The sequence below is a fragment of the Ochlerotatus camptorhynchus genome, unplaced genomic scaffold (assembly GCF_037179485.1).
Source record: "Ochlerotatus camptorhynchus isolate MF236.1 unplaced genomic scaffold, CSIRO-AGI_Acam_v1.1 ptg000046l, whole genome shotgun sequence".
NCBI lineage: Eukaryota > Metazoa > Arthropoda > Insecta > Diptera > Culicidae > Ochlerotatus > Ochlerotatus camptorhynchus.
Genome location: NW_027040537.1, coordinates 2,332,732 through 2,350,811, shown reverse-complemented (window position 1 = coordinate 2,350,811; position 18,080 = coordinate 2,332,732). Strand labels below are relative to the sequence as shown.

Below are 18,080 nucleotides of genomic sequence, written 5' to 3'. Positions count from 1 at the left end.
TTTTAGTAAACAGGGCCCCGCTGTTGTGTCACTTTTTGTCGAGTGAGTGAACTCAAATCCATCCGTGCACTCGTCAATAGCTGGCTCACTTACTCTAATGCACACCCCTGTTGACACATGTTTTCGTTTCCAATTTTCGCGCTGTTTTTTCGTGCAACTCGCGGAGTGTCTCGCTTTTCGTGTAGCCGAAGGTGAAAGTGCTGCGGGAAGATAAATAAACGTCAGACTGGTAAAAAGAGAGGTGAAAAGGAAAAGTTTTTCACGCAAAAAGTTGTTACAGCAGCAGAAAATTGAATCAATTTCCTTCCAAATTCGCTCGGCAGTTACACTGGATTGAAAATTCGAGTAATTTCGTGTGCGGTGCAAAGCTTTGCGGCGGAAAAATGGATTCTCTCGGGTCGGAAATCGGCCAAAAGATGAGGGTAAGATTTTCTTTTCGTTTTTTTTTTCTTTGGCCGAAACGGGGTTTGTTGATGGCGGACAGTGGCTGATGTATTTTCTGTTTTTTTTTGCCATGGTACCGTTTTTAACAGAGCGCTGTAAAGGCGAAACTCATCGAGTTGGGGACCGGATCTGCTAGTGGATATATTGACGATGAACTTCCGGACTATGTGATGATCATGGTAGCGAACAAGCGTTCCCGGCAGCAGATGATTGATGATTTGACGCTGTTTTTGGGTGCCCAGACGGAAGTGTTTGTCAACTGGTTACATCAGGTGCTGCAGAAGCTGGAGGAGGTGACACTTCCGGCGGCGGCTGGTACTGCTGGAAAGGGTGGCAAGGAGCCAGCTGGGAAACGGAAGGCTAGTGAACAGAAAGATAAAAAGGAAAAGAAAAAAGATAAAAAGTCCAAGAAGAAAGACAAGACTCCGGAGCCCAAAGAGAAGGGAGAGGGAGCAGAGGAAGAGCAGCACACACCTCCACATCCGGCGCAGCTCGGCGGGGTCAGCTCGATTCAGGACGTGTTCGCCAATCAGTTTATTCAGAATGCTAAGAAGACTATGGATGTTGAAGGGAACGCTCCGAAGAAGGATCCACGGGTGATGACCCCACCTTTGCAGGACAATTCCAGTTCCAGAACGGGGAACGAGTTTGATATTCCGACGATATCAGAAATAGCAGGCCAAAGTGCGATGACGAAGCATCAGAAGGAACTATCAGAACTGGAGGAGATACAGCAGAAAATCAAGCAAGCAAAGAAGCAGCTGAGATCAATGGGTTCGGACGAGTCGGAGGATGAAGATTTTCTGAACATCAAAGCAAATGATGACGATTTGGAGAATATTGAAGATGGTGGCTCGGCAGCAGCAGTAGCGAAGAAAAAAGAGAAGCGAAAAGCTCCAGTTGAGGTGGAAAAGAGTCAAGAAGAGGAAGAGGAGCGGAGTAATACTCCGCCGCCGCCGCCCCTAGTGGTCGCGACGACCACGCCGAAGAAAAAGTCCATAATGGAACGATTGGGAACTCGCCCGGAGCCAAAGGTGGTCACGGAACCGACGAAAGAAGCTCCGGTAAATAAATCCAACATAATCAGTCTTTCGGCACACAGAAGGGAAGAACGTGAACTATATGTGCCAGTATTCCGTCGGAAGGAGATGGAAGAACAGGCCAAAGCTCGGGAAGCTAGGTCTAGAGTTAACAGAAGTAGAAGCCGGGAAAGAGAACGAAGGCGTTCTCCACCAGTTCGTTCGCTTCGAAGGGAAAATAGTCGAGAGCGGTCACGTAGCAGACGGGATCGTGAACGGGAAAGAGAAAGGGAACGTGACCGAACTAGAAGTCGCGAACGAGGACGTGATCGTGATCGAGAAAGGGAGAGGAATCGAGATCGCTCATCCGGGAAAGTCAATAATGGAACCGATATTCGCACACGAATTGGATCCAGGGTCATTGTGCTTCCAGCGAAACCGGAATATAACGAGGAGGATGAGCTGGAAGTGCCCATTCCTAGTGTAATAAAAATTCAACCTCGCCCTCAGGTTCCGAAAAATAAGCAGCCCAGTAAAAATCTGCTACTGAAAGCGATGGCCGAAGCGCAACGCTCAACTGCGGCGAATCTAAAGAAGACGATTAGTAATCGTGAGGAAAGTTCTACCCGGCACCGACGAATGCTGATAGAAATTCCTGGCGCCAAAGCCGAAGCAACTCCCCCGGTGGACGTTCGTTATGAGTTCGAAGATGATGACGATGAAGAGGACATTGTCGAGCATGTTCTTCGGGATGACGACGTCGACGATGAACTTGAGCAAATTCTAAATTGCAACGATGAGTACATCCCGGAACCGGTTGCTGTAGCCACTTCTGTCGCTTCTGATACCGATAGTGATGGCTACGTTTATGTTCCTTCAACGAAACTGGCCGACAACACGCATCTCGATCCATCAGGAGACGAGTTTGAGGTGAAAGATCCCGCTAAGAACCCTAAATTCGTTGTCACCCTCGATGGTGCGTACAAAAAGTCTTCTCGAGCTTCCCCCAGTCACACACCGCCTCCCCCAAGCAGCAAGTCGAAAAGCTCCATCAAAGATAGGATCGGTCTCAAGGTGACCCAAAGCGATCCCAGCACAACGCCCCCACGGGACCGCGACGACGATGAACGCGCTCTTCAGGCAGCGCTTATACGACGAAAAGAACGGTTCAGTATCAAAATACCGTCGAAGGAGGGCAGCCACAAGCGGGAAAGTTCCAAGTCTCCTGAGAAGCGTACTAAATCGTCGAAAAAGTCTCCGAGCAAACGGGAGAAGCGCTCTGCAAATGTCGCCAATCGGAAATCTTCGCCAAGCGATTTGAACGAGCTACTTCTGCAGCGAACAAAAGAACTTCTGGTGGACGACAGCGTTTCGTCTTCACCGATCTACATGTCCAAGTCAGACTACGAGAAGATCGAACCGAATTCGTCGTCCCGCAAGAGGAAACGCGTCTCGCCGATTCAATTTGCGCTTACGGATGACGAAGCTGATGATACGGATGGCGAGTACAATCACCACCGGGATCGGGATCACAGGGAACGGAAGTCAATCGAACGAATTGCTACTAGCGCTTTGGACGAGGACGGACGAAAGGACCAGCGTAGGGATCGGGAAAGCGAACGGCGAACCGCTGATGATGATCGAAGGAAGGCTATCGGAAGCGGTAGTGCACCTGGTAATGGCGACATCAAGTCGCCCACCAAGAAAATCAAGAAGCTAGAATCCAGCCGGAAGTTTGACGATATTCCGCAATGTGAGTACCTGTGTAGGCTTGTGGCTCTTTCAACCAAGACAATTGATGGTTTCATTTTATCTTTCCAGTGCTCAGTTCGGTGTCCGTACCCTCGGATGGCCTGTCGAAGAGCAAAGCCCTCATCAAGGAACGTTGCAAGTACTTCCCGCTGTGCCGGCAGGGTGATTCGTGTGAGTTTCTCCACCCGAGCACCAACTGCAAGGCGTTCCCGGCGTGCAAGTTCGGTGACAAGTGTCTCTATCTGCATCCGATGTGCAAGTACGACAAAACCTGCCACCGGATGGATTGCAACTACATGCACAGCAAACCGCTGTCATCGCATGTGCCTACGGCGCCTCCGTTGGGTGAGTTACAACTAATGGGCTCGTAGCGTCTGGTTTTATTCGATCAGAGCTCTGTGCATTTCTTGGTATCTTGAGATTAGGATGTCTCCAGTTCGGTTCGATGAGCGAATAATAAAACGATTTCACCCTTTTTGCAGCGTCTTCGGTAGTCCCCGTGCAGAACTACAAAACCATTACAGCCAAGCCGCTGCCGTCGCTGTGCAAGTTCTACCCGGGATGTACCAACGGTCTGTGTCCCTACTACCATCCAAAGTTGTGCCGCTTCGGGAAGCACTGCATGAACAAGGTCGAGTGCAACTTCTACCACTACGAACTGCCGGGAGGTCCGGAGCACCACGAGGTACCGCCGAAGGATAAGTTCAAATGGGTCTCCCCCTTTTCGGCTTAGTAGGTATGATTTAGGATGGTTTGTTTCTTTTTTCGATTCTCATTCAGTACCTACCCATCCAATTATTCTAATTTCCGCGTAGAATTCTCACTTTTGCCCATGTACCTACCGCGTATGCCTAAGGTTCGTAAGCATAAAATCTATTTCCTAAGGTAATTTGACGTGTTTTCTTGATTGTTTTAATAGTTCTAGTAAGTAATAGTACGGATATATTTATTCTTATTTAAAGCAGCATTCGTGTTCTACAAATTAGCTGTTGTAGAATGGAAGCAATAAGTTTCTCGGTAGAGAGAAAGCATTCAGCAAAAGCAGAGAGCAAGAAGTGTAGGAAGAAATAATTTAGGTCATTGTTCGATGGACATTATGTTAATGGAAAAGAAGTGTGTGAGTGAAAGAGACCCCATTGTAAATAGGCGTAAATCAACTGCATGGCAACGGGCTCATTGTAAAACAATACAGCTTTTATTCGTAGGCATATGGAGAATGCGTCCCAGGATTTACGCTAAGCTCTTTTCTGTTTTTGAAATGCAAAGAACACTAGTGTCGATTTCTGTTTCATCGTACAGTTTTAGTAGGGCAACAGCAAGTGCAAGAGTTTACGTATCGATATCAGATTGGATGATTCATTACCAGCAAATATAATCGATTCAGCTAGTTGATATTAGCAGAGTGTTGGAATCTGTCCGAACGTTCCTGCTGTGTGCCTGCTGGGCCCTGTCGACTTGCTTGATTTCCTGGTTGAGGCTTCGCCGCCACGAGCACCTGGGACTTTCTCTGCTGCGATGTACTGCCGGGTTTCAATCCAGCGCTTGCTTGAAGATTTCGTATCTGCCCCTTCGTAGCGTGTGGTCAATCCACCTCCACTTACTTTCTCGAATATATGTTAATATCGAGATGCAGTTGTTAGGTCACCATGCATGAATTATACACCGCAGATTGATGACGATCTGTTCGATTTTGAACGTTCCCAAATGAAAGCAAGGGTATTGATAGTGATACGACCACACACAAACAGACGAAACACTTCATTCTGGATCATCGCTCACGCGTTTAACGATTTATTTGAATATTATGATTTCCGCGAACTACTTGACATCGGATCACTTTGACGTTTCTATATATTATGTATTGGCCCTTAATAAACCGAGCAACTTTGTCGAAGACTGCATACCCACGGCGCTAGAGGTTTTGGCCACGCTACCGGGTTCTCTGCCCCACTATGGCACGGTTGCATGGTAAGTAACGCCTTCCGTTGGTCCTCCACAATCATAGTCCATGTCTCGTGTTCGTAGAGGACTACCTGTATTATCAGCGTCTTGTAGATAGTCAACTTCGTGGTGCAGCGAATTTTAATCAACCGGAGCTTCCTTCGGAGTCCAAACTAAGCACGATTTCCTGCCATAATGCGTCTTTGGGTTACTCTCGGCGGTCACCAGTGAGCGCAGATAGTCGAACTCGTCTACCACTTCGATTTCGTCACCGTCAATCCGAACTCGTGGTGGGAGACTAACATTATCTTCGCTTCCTCTCATGTAAAGACTGGAACGGGCAAAAATTGGTCGACACAAAATCGTTTCTTTCAGTCGAAATTGGCGTCGACGGCGCCGTCGAAAAATTTGCGCTTCCAGCAAATTTAGACAGTTTCTTATGGGAATTTTCGGTGGAGTGAAAGGATAGTACGAAGTCCGCCATGTTTCACGCACAGTCTGACATTTGCTTATGGATTTTCTCATAGGAGTAAAGAACTACAGAGTCGCCGTCAACGCCAATTGATATCACAACAATCTTCTTATTTTTCTTTTGGTAGTTCAATTCATATATGTAAAAGAAAAAATGTTCGTTTATTCTTTTGGTTTGCCAAATCCGAACTGCCGTGCCTTCCGCTTAACCCCTTCCATTAAATTTTGCACAGTGGTCTCATAGACCTTATTCGCCGCCAAACGCCAGCTAGATTTAAACTGCTGCTCGTGTTCCATGGATTTAATAGTTTTTTTTAGATTCCGTTTGACCCGAGGTTTGACCAAGGCCCAATACCGTTCGATAGGGCGAAGTTCTAGCATAGAGGTAACTCTAAGACTAGTAGGTCCCGAAGAAACGTGCTCAACTTGTTCGCTCAGCTCTAGTACTCTCTTCGGTCCCAAGCTAATCGACCCTTAATTTTATCTGTCAAACTTTCATAGTGAATCAAAACAAACATAGTGTAGTACGAGAATTTCGAATAGAATGGGATACGTTAATCGTTTGCTTGGGACCAATAGACTAGTCAAGTAGTGAGCGAATTTAAAATCGTTAGTTTTCACCGGTTGGTCTAGGCTGTTGGGAGGGTTGTGGTGTTTGGGTACCACTACCACGTTGTTCGCATCGTACCACTCGATTGCCTTTTTCTTATAGTGTATTATGTTGCTTTAGGAATTGACGAGTGCACGGATGGATTTGAGTTCACTCACTCGACAAAAAGTGACACAACAGCGGGGCCCTGTTTACTAAAAATGAACACATATGTGTTCATTTTTAGTAAACAGGGCCCCGCTGTTGTGTCACTTTTTGTCTAGTGAGTGAACTAAAATCCATCCGTGCACTCGTCAATGGTAGCAGCTGCTTTTCTAGGCACTCCTGGACGTAGATCTCTTGATTGATGGTTCCCGTAGTAATGAAAATGCCGCTTTTTAGAGCACACGTGCATATGGCCTGCCAGACGAGATATTTTTTCGGGAACGTCGATAGTTTGATGGTTTTGAAAATTCCAGCCACCTTCCCTTTTCCTGATGCTGTATAAACTCCTGTCCCGGAAGCTGCTTGAAATCCGCCTTCAAAAAAGTTTCATCGTCCATGACGATACAGTCGAACTTTGTGAGCAGATTCGTATACAGCTTTCGGGACCACTGCTTTGCCGACGTGTTTTGTTTGTAATCTCGGTTCGCCACCTTCACCTTCTTAAACGTTGACAATCCGGCATTGTCATTGGGAGACATTGAGCAGCGACGTCCCGGATGGAGAGGTTAGGATTCCGCTTATATTTCACCGCCACCTTCTTCGTCGTCGCTGCCACGTCCGGATTACAATCGCCGCCGCTTCCAGGCTTCCTGACGGTCGACAGACGCTCCCCGAACACTTTTAACACGTTTTTTGGCGTGTGAGAACGTCGGATTCTCTTGCTGCGCGAGCAAAATTTTGACAAGTCATCATAGCAACCATTGTACACGGTAAGCAAAAATACTCAAAATTAAGTTAAAAAAACTCAACGTTGGGTTCTATCATTTGAGGTCCGCCGTTGAGTGAATCAGAAAAGCGGCGTTGGTTAAAATTTACTCAACTATTGAGTAATAATAAATGAACTCAAATATAAGTTTATTTTCATTGAGGTTGCTCTTATGCGCCTTTAACCAGTTCCTTTTCACAAGCGTTGATAGACGAGTGGTCAACACACGGGCCCCGTAATCTCAACGTCCATGGTTCGGTTCCAGTCTGCTCCGTTTTATTATTTTTTTGTCAACTTGGTCATCATGATCAGGATTACTCAAAATTGAGTTTTCTTCTTTAACTTAATTTTACCTAGCCCCACGGAAGCCACGTGATGAGTGAAAGGAACTCAATTTTGGGTACTTTTTTCTTACCGTGTATATACACTCAACTTCCAAATGCAGCATTTCAAGAACAACATGTGAAAAGGGCATACAAGCTTTTTGTAAACAAACCTTCTTATGCCATTTTCTCGCCACCCATATGACACCAACGCAAACCATCGTCATCATCGGGTAGGAACAACTTTACCCTTCCCGATGATGTTGTTAGTTTGCGTGGGTGACCCTCGGTTGGCGAGAAAAGGGCCTACAAAGGATTGTTTACAAAAAGCTTGTATGTCCTTTTCACAAGTGGCTCTTGATTTCAGGTTTTTTATGCATTTTTAACAGAAATACACCAATTTGAAGTTGACCAACTTTTGCGCATTCCAGACTTTAAGTGGCGCGTATGAAAGGTAAAGCCTGGTACGCAGCTGAAAAGAAAACGGAAAAGTAATTTTTGAGGATTTTTCCCAAAAGAAAATTTGACAGCTATAGTCTGCTAAATTTTGAGATTATAGGGAGATGTCGTCAAATTGTAAAATCATATCACGATACTAATGTAATCGATCTTTCCTTTACCGATTTCTTTTGAACTGCGTACTGGGTCAAGAAATGCTGAGGAAAAGTAATTTCTTTTGCATTCCGTATCCTATCTGGTAGCACATAAAAACGTCATTACTTTTCAGCTGCGTACCAGGCTTAAACAAAGTGTGCCACGCAGGAGAAAAATTGCATCCGTAAAATGTAATCATAGAGGTTGATGTAATGGTTTGTTGGCTGATCTTCCGATTGGCCGGTGCCGGTGATGTAGTGGTAAGCGTGACTGCTTTCTCACCCAAATGGGTCTGGGATCAATCCCAGCCGAGGTCGGTGGGATTTTTTTGAGCAGGCTTGCAATTGCTCATTACAGCTAAAATGCTATTTTTCGGTATTATGAAGCAATGGGAGACTATAATGATAATTTTATTTGTAAGATGCAAGAAGAGGTGGTAAAGTTTGTATAGGGGAATTTACGTATTCTCGGCAACCTAAGCAGCGACTATCTTTCTATAGCCTTTTTCTCTAAGGAACGCACACATATGCAGTATTGGTTTGTTTACAATCTTTTGCTGCCAGCTGCTCAACAATTTCAGTCGAAAGAATTGTCAAAAACTGTGAGAGCGAGTATTGTCGGCAACCAGTTTTCTTCGGCAACCGTTCCATTTGAACCATAGAGGTAACTCTAAGACCACTGGGTCCCGAAGAAAATCATTATTATTTTTGGCTCACTCAGTACCAGAACAACGGTCCCAAGCAGTCCCAAGCTATTTCACTCACCCCTGCATGTTCTGCATGAATCCACACACCCCTGATGTTATCTGTCAAACTTTCATAGCGAATCAAAACAAACATTGCGTAGTACTAGAGTTTCGACTAGAATAGGGTACGTTAATCGTTTGCTTGGGACCAATAGGCTACTAAAGTGATGAGCCAATTTAAAATCGTTAGTTTCGTATTGATTGTTGTTTGAACTGCCTGTAAATCTGCTGTTCTATTATCGGAAACTCGAAATCAGCTACAATTTGTAGTGCGTGTGTTCCATTTCTAGAAAACCTTGCTAGATTGCTTTTTCTCAGTGGTAAAAATATAGTCAAATTGAAGCTGAAAGCATAAAGAATCGTTTGCATGCATTCAGCGAAGTGTTTTCGTAAGAAAATCCAGTGAAAATAGTGTTTCAATTTGTGTTGCCGAAAATAGTATGTCATGCCGAAGCCGTCATTTCCCCTATGACATATAAAATTTGTCAATTGGGTTCTTTAATTTTGAAAAATATATCAGTTTCTATACATCATCTAAAAGGGCTTCGTTTTCTGAGCACAACGATTTTTTGTTTTGATCCCATTTACTTCTCTCTTGATTTTTAAATCATGATTTAAAGCAAACTAATCACTTCACTGTTTGACACAAAACTAACATATCAGTGCTAACATTTGAAAACGGCACAAAAGCCATTTGTAAACAAATGGTTTGTGGGCCCTTTACTCACTACTTGAAGTACACCCACGCGACACAACAGCAACATCGGGTAGGGGAAATTTTCCCCTTCCTGACGATGCTGTTGGTTTGCGTGGGTGTTCTTCGGGTAGCGAGTAAAGGGCCCACAAACCATTTGTTTACAAATGGCTTTTGCGCCGTTTTCAAATGTTAGCACTGATATTGACAGCTCACTCCCATACAAAGTACCACCGAGGGGCGCTAAGATGGTGATTTTCACTTATGTAATCACACTTATTTAAAACAGTTCCAGTGCTCCAAAATTGATGAAATTTTGGATTTCGGTTCCAATTGTGATGTCGATTACGAAAATCCAATTACCTTGATACCTCTAAAGAACCCAATTTTGCTTTCAGAAGGTCACAACAAGCGATTTTATGATTGCTGATTGCTCGCTCATCGCGTTGCTCATGTTACAGCTATTGTGACCCTCTGAAAGCTAAATTGACATCCCTAATAAAATTGTTATGGTTATTTTGCTTAACGACGTGTTCCGGGTATCATCCAAACCATATGTAGAATAGTTCAATCATTTGGGTTGTCATTCGATTATAGTAATTTTTTATTAGGGATGTTTAATGTGTCATACACACACTTTACCTTCTGTTCTTGCATCTTGTAAAATAAGAATTATCATTAAAATATCTCATAGCTTCACAAATCCGAAAAATAGCATTTTAGCTGTAATGAGCATTTGCAAGCTTGTTTTTGAGGCATAAAAATCTCTGGTCACGTCCTCGGTCACGTCTGCCTTCAGAAGGGAAGTAAAGCCGATGGTCCCGGCCCATGTGTGTTGGATGGGTACGATATCCTACGCAGGTGTGGAATCTGCCATCCTGCCGAGCTTCCTGCAAAGACCTTTTTGACGTTTAATCGTCTTTCTCTATCTAGCACACATGGATGAATGGATGGTTTGTTTTCCCACTAATCTGTTTCCCTCTTGCTCGCACTCGTTCGATTTAAATAGACGAGTGCATGGATGGATTTGAGTTCACTCACTCGACAAAAAGTGACACAACAGCGGGGCCCTGTTTACTAAAAATGAACACATATGTGTTCATTTTTAGTAAACAGGGCCCCGCTGTTGTGTCACTTTTTGTCGAGTGAGTGAACTCAAATCCATTCGTGCACTCGTCAATGGTGCAGTGGTGTGCGCCGATTAAGCGTCTAAAAGATCCATATTTCATTGATCAGTTCACGAAGATTTGCCGCACTCTTCTCTCACCCGTAAGTTTTGACAGTTTTGGGTGGTTTGTTTTGGCTCCCATTCGTTGCTATCTCTTTTACTCAGAAGCAAAATGATAGGGAGCAAAAAGTGAGGTTAGGGACCGTGCACTGATCTATTGCCGTCAATGGATGGCAATCAATGTCCGTCGGTGATTGGCAGATTGCGGAACAGAGACTGACGTTACATAAAGAAATGAAGAAGAAGATCTTCCGATTGACGAGTGCACGGATGGATTTGAGTTCACTCACTCGACAAAAAGTGACACAACAGCGGGGCCCTGTTTACTAAAAATGAACACATATGTGTTCATTTTTAGTAAACAGGGCCCCGCTGTTGTGTCACTTTTTGTCGAGTGAGTGAACTCAAATCCATCCGTGCACTCGTCAATAGACGAGTGCACGGGTGAACTTTTGTTCATCTACTGAACAAAAATAATTATTGAAACAACAGCGGGGCCCTGTTTACTAAAAATGAACACATGAATAATGCTTGCGTTACATTTGAAAAGTGCCTATCAACTTTTGTAAACAACTTGCTAGGTCCACTTTTCGCTAGCTGATGTTCATTGGAATGATGACGTGATTTGGGGATGGATTTAAAGCTGGCGAAGCCGTAATGTATGTTATGTTTATAATGAAGTAAGTGAAATTTAAATAAATATTCATATTGTATTTGAATTGGGTTCTTCAATTTTGAAAAATGTATCGTTTTTTATACATCATCTGAAAGAGCTTCGTTTTCGGAGCACAGCGATATTTTTTTCGAACCCACACACTTTCATCTCGATTTTTAAATCAAGATTTAAAGCAAAATAATAACTTCACTGCTTGACACTAAACTAACAAACTGACAGCTCGCTCCCATACAAAGTGACACCGAGGGGCGCTAATAAGGTGATTTTTGTAAATGTAATCGTTCTTATTTAAAATAGTTCCAGTCTTCGAAAATTGATGAAATTTTGGGTTTGTGTTCCATTTTACTGCAGATTACAGGGGGGACGACACTTCAGGATTATCCCATTTTTACCCAAATTACTCCTAAATTTTCAACGTGCACAAAATTTCAATCCATCCTATCTATTCCCAACTTATCCCTTCTGCATGCACACAAATCATCAAGCAAGCCGTGCAGTTTTCAGGTCGATCGTGAAGCACTGTCAGTTTTTTAACGATCTCCATAATAAACATGGTGTTCAAAAAATTTGATATGCGTTGAGTCGTTCAAGGTGGCTGGTGGAAATGAATTAGGGAATGAATAGTACGAAGGTAACCACCACGTATATCTATGAAGTGATTTCTCGATTGGATTTCCGGGGGAGCTTAAATTAAAATAGATGACGGACCACTCGTCTATAATTGGTCGCGGGGGCAAATTCATCAAGCGCGTCATAGAGGAGACAAAAAAAAAACAAATGAGAACATCTGAAATAAGAAACAGTAAAAATCGTTAAACTGTTTATTTTTTAATCTGAATTTGAAAGAATTTATGAAACACACTCGATTCAGTCCAATGGAAATAAAAAGAATCATAAAATTGAAACTGAACCCCAAATTTTCAAACGTTGAATGTGAAAATTCACAGATTTTGAGTGGTGCCAGTATTGCACGAGTCCGACGACATATCTCGCTCTCTCATTTGCGGAGAGTCGATCGAATATTATAGGGCAGGTGTGGGATGAGCAGGATGACCAGTGAACCGGGAAATCGGGAAAAAGCTGGGAATTTCAATGACAAATCGGGGAAAAAATAACTTCATCTATTTTTCAGAAAAAAAGATTATGGGGCTTTGAAAAGTTTTAAGATTCTTGAACCAGACTAAACTTTTTTGGAATTTTGAGTAGATTTTAGAATGAATGTCAGGGATAACAATTAATTTCAGATGATATTAAAGGTAGTTTTAGAAAGCGCTCTAAGAGATTTTCCACGTCACTTTTGTGAGTTCAAATTCAGGGTAGATTTTTTAAGTTAATCTGTGGAGAATTGCAAATCGGTTGTGAAGATCACAGTATCGTGACCGGACCGAGGTTTCCAGCCTCGGTAACGGCTACATGAATCCGCGATGCTGCTATTTCTTCAACTGCTGCCGCTTCTGCTGGCTTTCACAAATTTCGTTTGCGTGTTTAGAATTAAAGGTTTTTGCAGTTTCGTCGTGGAATCGATGCATTCTATTAGTAGAGGGCTTTTGTAGTCCAGCTGTCACCATCCAAACATTATTTTTCACTGAGCATTGACTAAAATGGCTACTTCGATGTTTTTCTTTCGTACTGTTTCATTTCAGTTGCACGCATTCCCATGACAATTTAAAGCAACCTCGCATCCAATGCAATCCCATATTATTTTTTCTATCCTTACTCAATTTTCGTCAAGACGACAAACTGAAAAAACTCTATTCAATTACATTATTTTTACAGGCAAGCATGGTAAAATAGAATTCATCTGAATGAGTGTCGTTCCCCCTGGCAGATTACGAATATGCATTTACCTCAATACCCTTAAAGCACCCAATTTAAAAACAAATTAGGGTCGTGAAAACGCGGTAATCCTTTATAAAAAACAACAGTGAATTACCAGAAGCCAAGGAACAGCAAGCGGAAAATACTTGTTGAACGCCAGCAGTCAAAATCGAACCACTGGAAGATTTTTTTTAAATCTTTATTTGAGAGATTTTTAGCCGAAGGCTAGTTCATCTCTACCACTGGAAGAAGATAAGGAAGTATGTTATGTCTTTTTTGTCCAGTAGATCATAGAATCTGATCATGTGTTTTACCTGCAGGACGAACTGAACGATGCCCAAAATACAGCGCACACCGAATTAGAACCAGAGGACTCGATAATCACCCAGGAAATCCAACCCTGAACCCACTCAGACTCAGGAAAAGAGGTCATTTCAGAAACCCGAAACAAAAGCAGAGGATAGAGAAATCTGTCAATACATTTCTACACCTGCTATTGAACCAGCATGAAATATCACATTATTACCGACCTTTCCACTATTGTCAACAGCACTCGAACTATTACTTCTCCCCAAACGTTCTCAAAGCCTGTAATTGTATGACATTGTCAATCGTGGTTCACTTTGTACAGAGTTTCACAGGTATTCCGGATTCTTTTATTTGTTAAAATACTTGTCTATTATCTTACTGTCCCTACACCCGTCGATCACAAGCTATCCCAAATTTTCTTCACATTCTCCACCACCGTCTGCTGATCGGACGTTTTGTGCATCATAAAGTATCCCTGAACCTGTGCGGGACTGACATTCCGTCCCTCGCTTAGCACGTTTTCAGTAAATATTTTCGAATTGGCCACGGCTTCCTCGTCGGTGTAGAACCGCATGAACATTTGCTCCAACTGATGTCCGGTGCAATACCCGACGTATTCTTTGACATCCACTCGGCCCGGTCGGATCAAAGCAGGGTCTAGCCTATCCAGATAGTTGGTAGTCATGAAGACGATTCTCGCCTCCGTCGATGCCACTCCGTCCAGACAATTCAACAAACCGCTAAACGTAACCCGGTTCAGGCCCTCATATGCGGCCTTTTGCATTTTGGTATCCTCACGCGATACGAAAGCGGCGTCGATGTCTTCTAGCAGTATGATCGACTGCTGAGGTGCCACGTTCATCAGATGATTCAACCGATCGTCCGTCAAGCCTCGCTCGGACAGATTTAGCAGACAAATGCCGAATTCTATTTCACCTGCCAAAGCAGTGATGAAACTCGATTTGCCACAACCAGGTGGCCCATGCAGGAGGTAACCCCGGCGATACGGTATTCCCCGGTCTGCGTACCACTGAGGATTATGGATAAACTCTCGGCAGTCCTTCAGAATTCGATCTGACACACCGTCGTCCAATACAACGGATTTCAACGGTCGCCGTTTTCTGGGATGACCGAATGGACGCCACTCGGATCCCATGGCACTGTACATTATAGTTTTCCCCTCCGTGTTCTTCAGGGCTAGTTGCCTGGCTGCAAAAAAAAGAAAATCTTGAAGAATTTCTCACAGAATGTCATTCACTACCTTCTTACCTTCTTCCAATATTTTGAAGTACAAGTTCTTGTCCCGTCCAAAGGCAGTCAACTGTACAGTTTCCCACGGTATTCCCGCGTGCAAATCCAGTGTGTGTTGTTCTCTGGCTCGGTCCACCTTGATCCACGTCCCTCCGTATCGCATAATGTGGGTACCGATGGAAGGAATAAAATCATATTTGGTATTGATGTGACCCGTATCACGTTGCTGGAACGATGTTTCCACACTCAAATGTTGCGTATGTTTGGCGCCCTTCTGGGTGATCCACTGCAATACCCACTGGTAGGATTTATCCCGGCAAGGAACCTCCAGTGTTATCATGTAGTGCCGACGAAACATTATCAACGCTCCTTGCAAGCCTTTACGTAACATCGCAGCGCCAGCGCCGAGGCCAAACAAGCCGAAACCGGCACCAAAGTACGGATTGTCCGACAAGGCCGACACGTAATCGGTGATGGTCATTTTGGAACACGCTTGTTACTCTGCAATACAAGATTTTTCACTGAGCTTTGATTTTAAAATTTGGATGCCAAATGACCAAACTTCTCTTCAGCAAAACAAGAACCGCTAAAAACACATGATACGAAAACATATGGAAGACGTCAGAAAGGGAACCAAAACAGAACAGATTACTACTGATGCCGCCTCCCGAATCCGAAACACACCACTCACGAAACCGAAATGAACTCACTACACGAAGTGGATGAACCTACAAGCGATGAAGGGGTGAATCAAATATAACGTCCCTAATTTTCTCGATTTATATCGTACGATTTTAACACTATTTTTTTTATTCTGCTATGGGAACCAGCAAAATTTTGCTATGGCTTTTGCCGAGCTGGAAAACCAGCAATCGTTCCAACAAAGTCAACTTTGCTGCCCTAATAAAAATTACCATAAACGAACGATAAACCAAATAATAGAAGTATTATAATAGTTTGAATGATACTTCAAACACGTCGATAAGCAAAATAACCATAACAATTTGCAATAATTCTGCGATCTATTTTGCTGAGATTCAGTCTCGGATTCAGTCAAACAATTGCCGAAACTCTGCTATCAAATAACATTTTGCAGATACATCAGCAAAAGTTAATGCCGAGGTAATCGGCTGTTGGAGATTTTACCAAGTTAGATTAAGTGTGTAATAAACAAATACCATAAACGAACTGTATCCCGGATGGGTAAACTATCCCACAAATGTTTAGGATAATACACCGAACATGTCGTTAAGTCTCCTGGCAAATGTTTTTTGACAGGAGTTTGCTGGGAAAAGGACCGAGTATTGCGCTGAAAATTCAGCATTAAATGAATACGTTTTTATATAGAAAACCAAAATTACAAAATGGTAATTTCAAGGGTCATTAACATATCTAGACTAACATTTGAAAAGGACGGAATTCCAAAATCACCAAATCGAGAAATTCGCTTCCGAATTAATCCTATTTCACGACTTTCCATTTTCTGAATGATTTTATCAGCTTGACATATAGTTAATAGTGTAATCTCGAGGGTCACGCAATACAAAGAACCGGTGCGTTGAAGTTAAAATGCATTCAAAAGTACTTAAAGTCATTAATGCGTTTTGAAGTAGTACTGACGGTGATTAAAATTATCTATCCGGTATTAATGTAATTAAAAGTATTGAAAATGTAATTAATGTACTTTAATTACGAAATTTCAACTGTAATTAATGGAGTTAAAAAGTAGTTAATTTTCTACATTATGTAATTAATGTAATTAAAGCAGTAATTAATTGAATTAATTTAATTAAAGTCGTTGCCTGCGTTGGATTTAAAGGTTATTGCGTGCCCCTAGTGTAATCTATCATCGTGCATCACTAAAAACACAAAAAAAAGTAGAAGGATCTGTGCCTAGGCGTACGAACGGGAGCTTGACGTAGGAAAAAAATTTAGTTCTTTCAAAAACAATTCTTTATCTTAACTCTTTCCGGTTTTGATTGAGGCGTACCAAATGTGTAGTATTTTTTTTTTAAAGAGAAAGTTGATGAAGAGAATCGATCAAAATCACTTGCACCCCTGCTTCCAAGTTTGGTTACAAGATTACAACTCTAGAGAGTATTTTATGTGGTCGTTGGGGGCATGTGGTTCTGAATATGGACCAACAGGCAGATAAATTCTGTTCTAAATTTTTACTGTAATAAGCTTGTTGGTCCAGAAAAGGGTTTGTTTTGTTGCCAAAGTTGGTGATGATTTAACCTCCGAAACTGTATAGATTTCGTCTGTCGCTTCAAAGCGTAGACGACATCGATGGCCGCATACGCTTGGCGTGTTCAGTATAGGTGACAACATCACGGATCACATTTTCCAAGAAGACCGGAGACACCGCCACGGCGAGCCAGACGACTGCTTCTGCTGCCTGCTCACCACGGCGTCCGAAGCGAAAATGAGTTGAGGCTAGACAGCAGCGCTCTTTTATATCTTTTCAAGTTAAAGCAGAATGGTGTGCAACCAAGTGCACAGCAAAAAAAAGTAATATCGATCAACGTAATTCAAGCTGATGTATGAAATAATGATGTAATAGCAAAAAGCATATACAATATTACATCAATGGATGTAATTTTGTTTGCAAAATCGATGTACATCGTACAACGTAATATTACACAACCGATGGAATGATCTCTGTGCAGCTGTTTGGATGTAATATACAACAACTTTTTTTGCTGTGTGGTACTCGATTATGACGACTGCGTTTGGAAACAACGTTTATTTCATGAAAACAGTGAAAAAATTATCACTTTTTATTTGTACTTTCGATAATGCTTGACATTACCACTTTTTCAATAGTTTCTTGTTGAAAATCATCAGTTGGAAGCATTGTGTTTCTGATCGATTGGTGATAAAATTATTGAAATTGACAGCTGCACAGCAAAAAAAGTTGTTGAATATTACATCGAAACTGATGCAACCAGGTCAATCCATCGGTTGTGTAATATCACATTGTACGATGTACATCGATTTTGCGAACAAAATTACATCAATTGATGTAATATTGTATCTGCTTTTTGCTATTACATCATTATTTCATACATCAGCTTGAATTACGTTGATCGATATTACATTTTTTTTTGCTGTGTGAGCAGCTGAGTTATTAATGTTCAAAATCTTTCATAAATTTGTTTCATGTTCCATTTTTGGTTTTCACAAAGTGTACCCCAGTATAGAAATTAAAGACAGTCCTACGTCAAAAAAAATGGTGTGAAATTGAGAAGAAAATATCATACGCCTTGATAATTCCTTACATGTTGTTACGCCC

The 18,080-nt window shown here is 42.4% G+C and overlaps 2 protein-coding genes across 2 annotated transcripts; one reads left to right on the top strand and one right to left on the bottom strand.

Moving 5' to 3' along the window:
* Positions 1 to 241: 241 nt before the first annotated feature.
* Nab2 (Nuclear polyadenosine RNA-binding 2) lies at positions 242 to 4,607 on the top strand. The gene is made up of 4 exons (XM_065238970.1): positions 242 to 422; positions 534 to 3,216; positions 3,285 to 3,560; positions 3,698 to 4,607. Exons 1-4 carry the CDS (start codon positions 384 to 386, stop codon positions 3,946 to 3,948), a joined length of 3,249 nt encoding a protein of 1,082 aa, XP_065095042.1. The 5' UTR covers positions 242 to 383; the 3' UTR covers positions 3,949 to 4,607.
* A 9,255-nt stretch (positions 4,608 to 13,862) lies between these two features.
* Positions 13,863 to 15,330, bottom strand: Bcs1 (Bcs1 chaperone). The gene is made up of 2 exons (XM_065238847.1): positions 14,804 to 15,330; positions 13,863 to 14,743 (listed from the first exon to the last, which is right to left on the bottom strand). Exons 1-2 carry the CDS (start codon positions 15,264 to 15,266, stop codon positions 13,932 to 13,934), a joined length of 1,275 nt encoding a protein of 424 aa, XP_065094919.1. The 5' UTR covers positions 15,267 to 15,330; the 3' UTR covers positions 13,863 to 13,931.
* Between the last annotated feature and the right edge of the window lie 2,750 nt (positions 15,331 to 18,080).

Bases quoted from the DNA above. Each gene is read 5' to 3' on its own strand.
- Nab2 (XM_065238970.1), top strand. From the start codon at position 384: ATGGATTCTCTCGGGTCGGAAATCGGCCAAAAGATGAGG. The intron at 423-533 runs GTAAGATTTTCT...CGTTTTTAACAG, and splicing joins AAATCGGCCAAAAGATGAGG to AGCGCTGTAAAGGCGAAACT. The intron at 3,561-3,697 runs GTGAGTTACAAC...CCCTTTTTGCAG, and splicing joins GCCTACGGCGCCTCCGTTGG to CGTCTTCGGTAGTCCCCGTG.
- Bcs1 (XM_065238847.1), bottom strand. From the start codon at position 15,266: ATGACCATCACCGATTACGTGTCGGCCTTGTCGGACAATCCGTACTTT. The intron at 14,744-14,803 runs GTAAGAAGGTAG...TTTTTTTTGCAG, and splicing joins CTTCAAAATATTGGAAGAAG to CCAGGCAACTAGCCCTGAAG.